Here is a 12,822-nt window from a genome sequence, read left to right as displayed (position 1 = left end):
AGAAAGAGAGGGAGGGAACAAGTTGTTGCAAAAATGACTTGAGTTTATGCAACACATGACTGCCTTTGTTGGTAATCAGAAACTTGAAATATATAGATGTTATAAGTCTTAAACAAAAGGATTCATTAAATGCATTTATAGGATTCTTTAAATGCTTCATCTAATGTGTCTTAGTAAAGAAAAACACAGACTGCTTAGTGTTCACTGTTCACCCCAAAATAAAAAGTGTTAGTTATTTTCTTTAAAACACACATGAAGTTATTTTTTATATTCTCGCATCACTTTGTCCCTCCATTGAAAGTCCACGCAACCAAAAAGTTAATAAAAACATTGTAAAAGTAACCCATATGAATCATATTGTTTAATCCAGGTCTTCTGAAAAAACAACAAGATCAGTTCATATGAGGAGCAGATTTAATTTAGGCTTTTATTATTTTATAAACATTGATTAACATGCATGCATGGAGCACATCAAGTGTGGTAAATGGTTTTCACACGTAAGAATTATAAGTGGAATAAACTTGTTTTTCCAAAATGTTTTTTAAAATGTTTATTTTATTTTTTTTAAACTAACCCGTTTTTTTTTTTTTCTTATCAGCTTATCATGTTCCTGAACAGTGACTCTATCCAGTATAATTTGTTGATCTTGAATGAAAATACGTCAGGAACTGTTAGATGATCAAACACTTGGCATGGACAGTCACAGTTAAAGTAGTATAGGCACTACTATTCCAGAACACTAGAAGCAATGTGTAAAATTATCTGACAAACCATGTGTGGTTCCTGGCTTTTGTAGCACTTGCTGCTTTCCATATCCTTCTGAAGTCCTTCTAATGTATCATACATAAATGTATCATATGTTGTTGTTTCCAGTATCATAACAGAGTATTTACGAGAGCAGCACGCCCGCTGCAAGAACCCAGTGACCACATGTCCTCCCTTCAGCCTCTTCACACCGCATCAGTGCCCAGAGCCCAAGCAGAGACGCCAGGCACCCACCAATTTCACTCCTCGCCACACACACAGGGTCGTGTACCCCAAATACGGTGGGGTTGATGGAGGCTGCTTTGACAGGCATCTCATCTTCAGCAGGTACAGTTACACAGAACTGTGAGTTCAAACATGATATGCTTTGATCAGATGTGAAAATATGAGTTAGTGCCCAGTTGTGACAGTAACACTAACAAGTCAGTAGCCAAGAACAGAACTGTCCTATGTGCGTTGTTTGTTAATGAGTTACTAAGTTATTTTTCCCCATCTTGAGTTTCATCGTGCTAATCGAGTGCTGTTTGTGACCATGTGTGCAGGTTTCGGCCCATCTCTGTGTTCAGAGAGGCTGAGGAGGATGAGAGTGGCTTCATGTGTTGTGCGTTCTCAGCGCGAGAGCGTTTCCTGATGTTGGGCACGTGCACCGGACAGCTCAAACTCTACAATGTGTTCAGTGGACAGGAGGAAGCCAGCTACAGCTGCCACAGCTCAGCCATCACACACCTGGAGCCCTCCAGAGTAAACACACACTGAGTCCTTGAACTCTAGAACTTTCTCGGCCCAGGACACTAGTATGGGGGTAGAATTGTTGCATTATTCCAAATAAATAGATTATGATCCACAAATAAATCTCAGAGTTTCACAAACATTAATTTAATTCACAAATAAATAAAATGTGACCCTGGACCACAAAACCAGTCTTCAGTAGATTTATGCATCATAAATAAGCTTTCCATTGATGTATGGTTTGTTAGGATAGGACAATATTTGGCCGAGATACAACTATTTGAAAATCTGGAATCTAAGGGTGCACAAAAACAAAATATTGAGAAACTCACCTTTAATGTTGTCCAAATTAAGTTCTTAGCAATGCATATTACTAATCAAAAATTAAGTTTTGATATATTTACAGTAGGAAATGTACAAAATATCTTCATGGAACAAGATCTTTACTTAATATCCTAATGATTTTTGGCATAAAAGAAAAATCGATCATTTTGACCCATACAATGTATTTTTGGCTATTGCTACAAATATACCCCAGCGACTTAACACTGCTTTTGTGCTCCAGGGTCACAAATGAGATTTGCAAATAAAAAAAACATTCACAAATACATTTTTATGTCAAAAACACAACTTTGCCCGGCATTCATTTGTGGATCGCTCGCTGTGCATTCGTAGATTTTGAAACATTTCTAGCGTCAAGATGCTGACAATCCACAAATGCGTGCAGCGATCTACAAATGCCCAGGACGCGATTCACAAATAAATGCCGGGCAAAGTTGTGTTTGTAGAATAAAAAGATATATGTGAATATTTTTCACATATGGGAAAAAATTTTTTATTTGTGAATTTAATTCATGTTTGTGAGACTCTGAGATTTATTTGTGGATCTCATTCTATTTATTTTGTGAATATGTTTGGTTTTTGTTAATCGCTTTACATTTATTTGTGGATCATAATCTATTTATTTGGAATAATGCAACAATTCTACCCCCATACCCTAATAGAGTAACATGCTTTTAGTTGTGCTTTTACAGCTCTTAAAAAGTGCCCTGATTCTGCCAGATATTGCATGTGAATTTCACGATTTTATAGTAGGCCTGTAATTGCAGTCTATAATGGTATGTGGTTTCCGTGGTACAGTAAGGCAGAGTTTGATGCATTGAATGCTTTGGCAGTTTAAGTGATTCATGCACATCTGATGGTGGTGTTGTAACTGATTGTGAAGATGTAATTCTATATATTTGAAAGCTGCTCTGACCCACCTCAGCTCCTGTAATTGCTGTGTAAATGCATTTATGGTAGATGCTGATGTTTTGTCTCTCTGTGTCAGGACGGTTCCCTGTTGTTGACATCAGCTTCCTGGAGTTATCCCTTATCTGCGCTGTGGGGAATGAAGTCTGTATTCATCATGAAGTGAGTCAGCACGCCTACAAACTGTTCACTAATTGTTAAAAACTTAAATGATTATTTTTCATTTTTTTGAATCGAACTCCTTTATTTCTAGGCATTCATTCCTGGATGATCATTATGTGGAGTTCAGCAAACTCTCTCAGGACAGAGTCATAGGAACAAAAGAACACATCGCACACGCAAGTCACCTTTTTAACCATTTGAACACTCGCCTTTCATTGTGTTTGTTGTTTTTCATTCGTAAATTAAGACACCGGTTTTAACACGCTGACCCTCTGCATATAAACATGTTAAATAACACAAAGCATGCAATTTTTCTGATACTTTTTTTGTTAAAATTATTAACATTTTGCATGGTATATGTAACTTTATGACCGCAATATGTGATCAAAATATATTGGGAATCCAGTCTGTGAATGTCTTTTTCATGCATCTTTGTGTATTTCTGCAGATATATGACATTCAGTCTGGACAGAAACTCCTGACCCTCAATAATCCTGACCTAGCCAACAACTACAAGCGCAACTGTGCCACGTTTAACCCCACGGATGACCTGGTCCTGAACGACGGTGTCATGTGGGACGTCCGCACCGCTCAGGCCATCCATAAGTTTGACAAGTTCAACATGAACATCAGCGGCGTTTTCCATCCCAATGGTTTAGAGGTCATCATCAACACGGAGATTGTATCCTTTTCTGCTCAGCGAACCACTGGCTGTGGCTTGTTTTTCTGTGTTTTATGAAAATTGTAGTTTGTTTTCTGATTCTTCTGTTGTCGTTAATGAGGTTTTAGTTAACTAGTGGGTTATTTAACGCTGATTAATGTAGAAAAAGGGTGCTATCGATGGAGAAGTGTTACTGGGATACATGGGATGCTTAAAGGGTGAACCTCTTCTTGCTGCATTGTTTCTGAAACGGTTTGCTTTAACTCGCGCTCCAGTGGGATTTGAGGACGTTTCATCTTCTTTACACAGTGCCAGCGCTAGATCAGTGTAGGATTGTCTTCAACAACAATGGAACTGTCATTTATGGAGGTGAGACGCACACACTGCATTCACGTCACTTCCTTTTTATTCTCTCATTTTGTTTATGCTATTATGCTTTACATTAATTTAAATTACATCAATCTACACTCCATGCTCAATAAAGACAAAGCAAAAACTTGTGATAACTTTGCCAAAAAAAAACATTGACATAAGTATTCACACCCTTAATTCAGTACTCGGTTGAAGCACCTTTGGCAGCCTCGATTATTTGTGAGCTTCTTTTGCAATCTTGGATTTGGGGATGTTTCTGCCATCGGTCTCTGCAGATCGTCTCAAACCCTTGTCAGGTTGGGTGGGAAAGTCTGTGGACATTTTCAGAACTTTCTAGAGATGTTTGTTTTGGTTCGATCTGGGCTCTGGCTGGGCCACTCAAGGACATTCACGGTCCTCCTGTATTGTCTTGGCTATTTTAGGGTGATTGTTCTGTTGGAAGGTGAACCTTCAGCCCAGTCTGAGAAGTCCAGATTAGCTTTTCATCAGGAATATCTTTGTAATTTGTTGTGTTCGGCTTCCTTTTGTGATGACCAGTGCCCCAGTCCCCGCCACTAAAAAACACCCCACAACAGAATGCATCACAGTTCTTCACCATTGGATGGGGATGAGCAGTGACCTGTTTCCTCCAGAGATGATGCTTGTCGGTTAAACAGTTCATTCTCTCTTTCATCAGACTAGAGAATCTTGTTTCTCGTAGTCTGAGAGTCGTTTAGGTTCTTTTTTTTGTGCAAATTCCAAGCAGGGTTTCGTGTGTTTGGCACTGAGGGAGAGGCTCCCGTCAGGCCTCTTTGCCACAGCCCTGATTGGTGGAGTGTTTCAGTTGTTCTCCTGCACATTCAAGGCGTGAAATGTCAGTTATGTGTGGAGGTATTAGATATTGTATTGATGTTCTGGAGTGTGTTGTAGCCATGTTGCAGGCTGATGATGAGGATGATATGATGGAGCAGCAAATGAAGAGTCCATTCGGTTCATCCTTCAGGACCTTTGATGCCACTGATTATAAACCCATCGGTATGACTGTAATTCTATCTTCATTCTCTCTATTCAGCTTTTGTAAAAAGCAAATAAGCAGTTAGATGCTTCCTGTATTTCAAATAGTTGTATCTCAGCCAAATATTGTCCTATCCTAACAAACCATACATCAATGGAAAGATTATTTTTTCAGCTATCAGATGATGTATAAATCTCAATTTCAAAAAATTGACACTTATGACTGGTTTTGTGCTCCAAGGTCACATATGCACTTGTTACTGTTACACAACTGAGAGACACATTTTAAAATGGTTTGATTAGTAACACGTCACATGCTGTCCAAAGACATCACTTGACCGAAATTGTTTCTGTAAATATGTTTCTAAGCTGATGAAGATCTTGATGATGGTCTGTTTGCTTTCTCAGCCACCATTGATGTGAAGAGGAACATTTTTGACCTGTGCACAGACACTAAAGACTGCTATCTGGCTGTCATTGAGGTATGCTGTGCTTTTTAAAGTTAATTTAGTTATTTTCTGTATATATAGTTAGGTCAATATTACCTCAACTCTAGGACATTGTACTTTTAAATTTGAGATTCTTTTCTTCTTAAGTTCAACATCAGTGAACAAAATTATCTTTACAGAGCAAAATTCTATGAAGCTACAATTCTACATATCGTTGAACTCTACACCCATGTCGTATTTATCTTGTATGACATCAAAACTCTGTGTGGTGTTGTATGTGAATGTGTGTAACAGAATCAGGACTCAATAAATATGGACACTGTGTGTCGGCTGTATGAAGTCGGTCGCCAGAGACTTGCTGAGGAGGAAGAGGATGAGGAGGATCAGGTGAGACTGATGCAAATGGCATTCATGTTTGCATAAATTTATATATACATTTAAGCTCTGTGTGTGTATGGGGGAAGTTTTGCAACAATGAGCCATTCTGGGAATTCTCAGTTCTAACCGTTTCTGTGATTGTAGCAGACACCTATCACACGGCTGGCATAATTTACTGAATTATTAACTCATTTATTGTGATATCAAAACTATTTGAACTGTTAGCTGTGGAAGCTTTTGACCAGTCAGTTCAGTGTAGCGTAAATAGTTCTAGGACTCATGTTCTGATACATGTAACGAGAATATACTGACCTTTGCTACCAATGTTGTTCTTAGTCATGAAAAATAATATATAGGTTTAAAAAAAATAGGGTTCAGGTTTTACAGAAGGTTACCATCTCTTGTCAATAAATGAACAAAAATGTTCAAGTCACATTTATTTATATATTTTTAATATACTTTTATAGAGTGCAGATCAGTTCAAAGCAGCTTCACTGTAATAAATTCTGAACAATTCATTAATTTTGAATCATTCAATTTCAGCTTTAAGGCAGTGGCATTTCAGTACTGATTTATATTAATTCATTAAATCAGTGTAATCAGTTATGAAACAAAATTTCAGCTATAAAGCATCTCTACAGAAAGCAACATCATTCAGCTCAAGTTATACAAAGAGAACTAAGTGTGCAGTGAAAACAACAAACTTATGCCAAGTGTTTTTATACTAATGTTCATTTTAGTTTGTGACCATTCTTCACCATTCTTTTGAGAGAATTTAAAATGAAAATTTGCAGTGTCTACCAAAAAAAAAAAAACCCTCGAGCTATTAAGATCCGACTGAAATGATGGGGACCATGTTAAACATGAATGGCTTGAGCTGTTACTTGTGACGCTAGGATTGTTCAGGAGGTTATGTAAAGCAGCAGGTGCTACACAGAGCTAGCCACCGAGTAATGAGTATCTATTCTTCTCCTCTTACGTCAGTGAGGCTGGGCACTGTAAACTTGATCATGAGACGTTTGTTTCGTTCAGGAGGAGGATGATCAGGATGAAGAGGACGACGATGACTCGGATGATGACATCGATACAGACCCGTTGCTGGCAGAGCTGGAGAACGAGAATAACGGAGAGGAAGAGGAGGATGGCGAGCAGGATTTCTCTCCGTCTGATGATGAGGAAGTGGCTCGCCTGCTGGACGAAGAGGCAGATGATGACGATGATGACGACGATGAGGATTCTGATGACAATGAGCGAGATGTGGAGCTTGTACTAGACAACAGTGAGTTGTTTGACGACATGCACACATATACATAGAATTACAAGTGTTGTTGTTATTATTATTATTATTATGTATGCATCAATATGGAATTTAGCACCAGTAACTTAAAATAAACAGCTGGTTGTGACCTTAATTTAGAAATTAGTCAGTAAAAACATTTGAACTAGATAAACCAAAAACAAACTCTGGAAATCACATTTTCTCAAATGAAGACCGGCTAACACTAATAATATATTCAGTACACGGTGAACTATGACGTAAATATGACATGACCAGTTTGAATATACAGGATTTAAAGATGCTCTCTCAGGCATGTCCATTAAATTTAATTTATTCAAAGGCTTGTTTAAATGACATAACTGCATATTTTTTGTATACAGACAGTATATTATCAATGGCGGGGAAAGAGTTAAAAAGACAGTAAACTAATGGAGAGGGAGAAAGGGAACTTGAAACGTAGAAGCAAGTTATAGATGAACTTCCAGGGTTTCTCCGCAACGATCCTCAGTGGCATCAAAATAAAATTGCGGTCACACACATACCATTGCTCTGTAAAATTCATGAACTAAATGAAGTCATTCCGATGGGAATTTGTGCGATCAGATGGGAAGTTTGTGTGTGAGGGAGAAAAAGTTCCACCGCGCAGAAAAGCTGTCTGGGATGAAACTGACTTCTGTGTGAGCTGCTCTGTATACACCTCAGCGCTAGTGACTATGAACGATGGGCCTGTTTGCATGTGCAATTTCGCTAATGTGACCACACCTTTATCATCCAAACAGAAAAACTTATCGTCGTTGCTGATGATTAAAAAAGTCGCATGTGATATGTTGGTCAATGAGTAGTATTGACAGCTACTGTTGCTGACAGCTGCAGCGTATGCTAAACGCTCAGCGTGTGGGAGTCCTGTGAATGCTGAAAATGTTCATCTGGCCTGATGAAGCAGCTGAGTACAGTGCTAGCGAGAGAATATTCATTCTTCACTTTTGGCCTCTAGCAGGTGATGACAGACACAGATTCTAATCGATTATGAGAGCAGACTTTGACATTGACAGGTTATACAGTTAAAGCTGCTGTTTGCTATTGGCCATGACTAAATGTTTATGATGTCTTGCCCCGTCATGTCATTTCTTGCATGTTCTTTTTCTTCCTATTCTTTCATTACTGTCAGTTTTTCGCCTGTGCTGTCTGAAATGTTGTTCTCTTATTCCCGTAGCAGACAGCTCTGATAACTCAGACCTGGAAGATGACATTATCCTTTCCCTGAACGAGTGATCCTGTCCAAATCCACAGTGGAAGTGCTAAACCAGGCTTGAAGCTCAGTGAGAAGATCTGAGAGAGAATGTTATAGGATGGCAGCAGCTGATGAGGGTCAGGTCGTGGTGTGGATGGTCTACATGCACGCGGACCCGAAAATGACATGTGTGGGCTTGCTGGAAAATTGTAAACAAAACATAGTTTTATATAAGGACGTCTCGCCTAAAACCAATGCAACTTGTCCGATGTTTGTTTTTGCTACAGCGTTGCCCTCTTGGGACATCTGACCATTTTTAAAGAAGGTGTACTGATAGATTTCGAGAGGGGTCTTGCGTTCATACATTAGCGTGTTTTGTTGTGTTGGTTGGCCGCTGTCTAGAGGAGTTCTGGGTAGCTCTGATCCACTGGATGCACTGTTTGCATGCGCAGATCTGTATGTATGCCTTTGACCTTTGACCTGCCCACCACGCCTCATGTGATCTCTTGAGTTTGATTAATCTAAACATCTGAAAATATAGTTGCTTAGACATTTAGTTCATCCATTTTTGCTTTCTGAATGGTAGGTTTGTTAGCCATTGCTTGTTTCATTTTACAAGAAAGCGCTTTTAAGGCCCTTTTGGTCGGCTGACTGATTGGATTGAAGATGTTGCACCACGTTTGATGAGCAATAATTTACGTTGGTTTCTAAATTCACATAAAGGACTAAAGGCCTGTGGTACCTCAGATCCGCAGCGGCGTTTGCTTCTCTTTTGGAGGAAGTTAACTGTTGCACTTGTAGATGCACCTGTTTGCTTCTTAAACTGCATTTCACATGAAGTTAAACATTTTTAAACATCTGTGTACAGCCTCCATTTACTTTATGCTTTAATTTTTTGTTCATGCCTTTCCAAAAGTAAAGATCTAAGGCAACATTGTGTACAAAATGTATAAAAAATATTTTTACTATAAATGTTATTGCAATAAACCAGAGTAAATGGTTTAATTTTTTGAGAGCCATCCGTCAGATCACAAAGCTGTCACTGTCATCAAACTCTGTTCACCATGCATCTGAAAATCCTACTTTTCAGTTATTACTTTCACTCTCAATTTGACTAAAACCTGTTTTATGTAGTTTGATGTAGTTTTATCTGCCTAGATCTCTTGCATTTAATCCAGTCAACTTGTTTTAAGGTCCTTTGGACTTTTCTTTCTTTTCTTCTCACCTGTCGTATTAACAAAAGTAGACATAGTCTGCATCACCTGATGGGGCGCTCTTTAGCACGAGCAGAAAGTGCTTCTCAAATCTGCCCTGGAGAGCTTTGCATAATTTGTGTCTCCCTCTTCCATCTCACCTGATTCAACTCATCAGTAGAGACTGCAACCCGAATGTGTGTGTGCAATAAGGAGAACACACAAAATGTGCAGTTTGGGGCTATATATTCAATTATTTGACACGCCAATTAAAAATTTATAAATGTATGTGAATTATGTAAAACAGACTTCTCAAACTCTTAACTCCACAGTGGCAACAGTGAGAATTTATGACAAATCATGAGAGTTTATTCACCTAAACCAAAACCAAGTGGAAGCCTTTGGCCAGTGGCATTTTACCAACAGCACAGTGGCAAGAATAATCATTCGTTGTGCAGGGTAAAGTAAACGAACCCTTGAATTTCTTACATGGATCCCCCTTTGGCAGCTCAAGCTCCACCAAATGTTACCTTCACTACCCACAAGTCTGTTTCAGTTTATCAGTACTTCTGGGTTGTATTTATATCACATTACTGTCAGTGCAGTGAGACTCAATAGACCAGTAAATTAGATTCCATGATTTTTAGGCAGTGTACAACTGAAATGTTGTATTACTAAAATGAAAATGTGATTTTTCTCATTACGGTACTGAAAATATGAGGGTGAAGACATCGTTGACATAATTTAATTTGCTGTAAAGCTGCTTTGCAACGATTTGCATTGTGAAAAGCGGTATACAAATAAACTTGAATTGAATTGTAGGGCCTAAAATTAATTTGGCCCCTCCCATAATTTCATAATGACATCACCACATAACTTGCCACACCTCCTCAATGAAAATTTTTAAAACAGACTACAAAATCACATCCCACATCAAAATTGAATTGAAAGTCCTTTTTACAAAAGAGACTCATAATTCTCATACAGTTATTTGAGCCAAGGTGAAAATGGCATCGTTTGTCAGCATGTTGTTTTTTCACATCACGTTAACAAAACATTTTAATGACACTAATAACACCAATAACAATACAATAAATTATTTTTATTAATAATCTAATAATTTCTAAAATAAAATTACATCAAGTCTTTAATAGGTCCAAACACTGCACTTTACTGAGTCACGGATGAAAATCAAAAGCAGCTTTAAACACCAACCAGATTTCTGTGAAAAAAGCTCAGCTGAAATGAAGGGTATGGCAAGACTTTCCCTTTCATAGGTTCACTCTCCGTCAGTATCTGATGCTATGGGAACCTTATAGCAAAGTGCTATGCTATGAGAGACTGCCATTTAGCTAGCCTGTACCTTAGCACAGGCTGCTGTGAAACATGAAAATGACAACAGTTTAAACAGAAAAAACCTGGGAGCCTGGAGTCAAATCCATATCCAAATTGTAAAATTTGTCAAAAGTGTACAGAGAGGACCTGACTGCCGCCACACAGATGTCCTCCAAAGAAGTTCCTTTAAGCAGTGCCTAAGAGGAAACTAACTAGTTCTAGTAGAGTAGAGTCTAGTAGTCAAACTCCGAGAGGCAGAGTCAATCCACACTACTTATAGTCCACAGTGAGGCCCTGTTAAAGCCTTCTAGGACCACAGATAGGTTCCAGGAAGGCACACTGACAGAACGGTAAGGTCTCAACCATCTCATCATATGCATACAATGAGACACAAGTAACTGCACCCAGCCCAGTACACTTAAAAATAAAGGTGCTTAAAAGGTTCTCCACAGCGATGCCATAGAAGAACCATTCAGTCAAAGGTTCTTTAAAGAACCATCTCTTTCTTACCTTTTTATAATCTGAAGAACCTTCTTTCGCCACAAAGAACCTTTTGTGAAGCAGAAAGGTTCTTCAGATGTTAAAGGTTCTTTATGGAAGCATTTAGACAAAAAGGTTCTTCTATGGCATCGTGAAGCACCTTTATTTTTAAGAGTGTAAGAACTCCCTCACTGTACCAACTGGGCAGTGAACTGGGTGCACACGACAGTCTTCTAGTGGAGAGAGCCCTAGCACTCAATTAAGCATTAGAATTGTACTCTGAGGGTGCAACCTCCATTCTCTGGGCCTCAGTCTGTGCCTCGAGAGAAAATCTGTTTCCAGATTGACTGCACCTGGGATGTGCACCGCTCTCAGCAACAGAAACTTGTTTTGTGCCCACATATGGCCCAAATGCACTCCCACCCGGCCGGTTTTTGCGGATGATATGTCATACTGTTCATCCTAAAAAATAATGCGACAGTTGAGAGTGTCTGGAAGAAACCAGATTAATGCAAGTTAGAGTGCCAACATCTCCATGCAATTTATGTGCTTTGAGAGATGCTCGTCTTTGCAGACTGTGTAGGTTTGATGGCCTTTGTAGACTGCACCCTGCCGATCAGTTAGGTGCCTGACATAATCACTTTGCTGCATCAGATGCTGCCCAAAGAAACACCTCGAGTTAGAAGCTGAGGTTGTTTCCATATGATGAGTGTCCAAATGAATCTGCGCATGACCCTTACTTTACAGTGAGCAGACCAAGATATATTAACCCCTGAGTTTCAGTCCTTAATCTCAAATGTGTGAAGCACAAGTGAAGCAGCTGCCATAAGACCCTAGAGTCTGTGAAACAGACCCAAATTTACAGTTTGCTCTGTTCTGAAATGTGACATGATAGACAACCGTGCCTGCATAGAGTGTGAGTCTGTACCGCTAGAAACGCAGTCTGCTGCCTCGGCAGTAGAGCTTCCAGGAATTCATTTTGAGTCCCAGTCCTTGCAGATGATCAAGAAAAATGTCTTGATGCTGACATACCAATAGGGTTGGATTGGCCATTATTGAGCGCTATAAAGACATGTAATGTCTGTTTCATTTATACTGAATGCCAGAGGGCGCCCTTGCGCAGAAACTCCCCATATGTATCACAGAAGTAATATGGACAAAAACATCCAGCTATCGCTATGACTGAATAAAAGGAGAGAAATGTTTTGAATAATGAAACAAACTATAGACAAACTATATATTGTTGCAGTCAAGTGTTTGTGTTTTTCAAGCCATCTCGGGTATTTTCATAATAATAAAGAATATTTATAACCCAATACTAATTGACATAGCCTTTTTTACAGTATAGAATATATGTTATGCTTCATTATGTGATATGAAGCCACATCAGGGGCCTGTTCTTCGTACGTCGCTTATTACATCCGAGATGAAATGTCACATCCAAGATGATATCATCGGGCTAATCAGGATCTGGCTAATTCAGTTCTTCGAACGCACCTGTTGTTGATGATTAGTATGGCTGGATTGAGTTATCTGAGATAATT

At 38.9% G+C, this 12,822-nt stretch overlaps 1 protein-coding gene across 3 annotated transcripts in view; it reads left to right on the top strand.

Moving 5' to 3' along the window:
* dcaf1 (ddb1 and cul4 associated factor 1) overlaps nucleotides 1-9,272 on the top strand; it is a 26,587-nt gene extending 17,315 nt beyond the window's left edge. For 2 of the 3 annotated variants that reach the window (XM_016509604.1, XM_016509601.1), the window contains exons 15-25: nucleotides 874-1,092; nucleotides 1,308-1,506; nucleotides 2,825-2,907; nucleotides 2,999-3,083; nucleotides 3,356-3,589; nucleotides 3,844-3,937; nucleotides 4,850-4,954; nucleotides 5,342-5,415; nucleotides 5,677-5,769; nucleotides 6,793-7,039; nucleotides 8,253-9,272. In XM_016509604.1, coding sequence (XP_016365090.1) covers nucleotides 874-1,092; nucleotides 1,308-1,506; nucleotides 2,825-2,907; nucleotides 2,999-3,083; nucleotides 3,356-3,589; nucleotides 3,844-3,937; nucleotides 4,850-4,954; nucleotides 5,342-5,415; nucleotides 5,677-5,769; nucleotides 6,793-7,039; nucleotides 8,253-8,311 — 1,492 coding nt within the window. In that variant the 3' untranslated portion in view covers nucleotides 8,312-9,272. The remainder of the gene's footprint in view (nucleotides 1-873; nucleotides 1,093-1,307; nucleotides 1,507-2,824; nucleotides 2,908-2,998; nucleotides 3,084-3,355; nucleotides 3,590-3,843; nucleotides 3,938-4,849; nucleotides 4,955-5,341; nucleotides 5,416-5,676; nucleotides 5,770-6,792; nucleotides 7,040-8,252) is intronic. The other variant, XM_016509602.1, reaches the window with a different exon arrangement.
* The last annotated feature ends 3,550 nt before the right edge of the window (nucleotides 9,273-12,822 follow it).

Source organism: Sinocyclocheilus rhinocerous, unplaced genomic scaffold, assembly GCF_001515625.1.
Source record: "Sinocyclocheilus rhinocerous isolate Xijiao unplaced genomic scaffold, SAMN03320098_v1.1 scaffold986, whole genome shotgun sequence".
Classification (NCBI taxonomy): domain Eukaryota; kingdom Metazoa; phylum Chordata; class Actinopteri; order Cypriniformes; family Cyprinidae; genus Sinocyclocheilus; species Sinocyclocheilus rhinocerous.
Note: the sequence above shows the minus strand (reverse complement) of the source record. Positions and strands in the feature narration are given on the sequence as shown.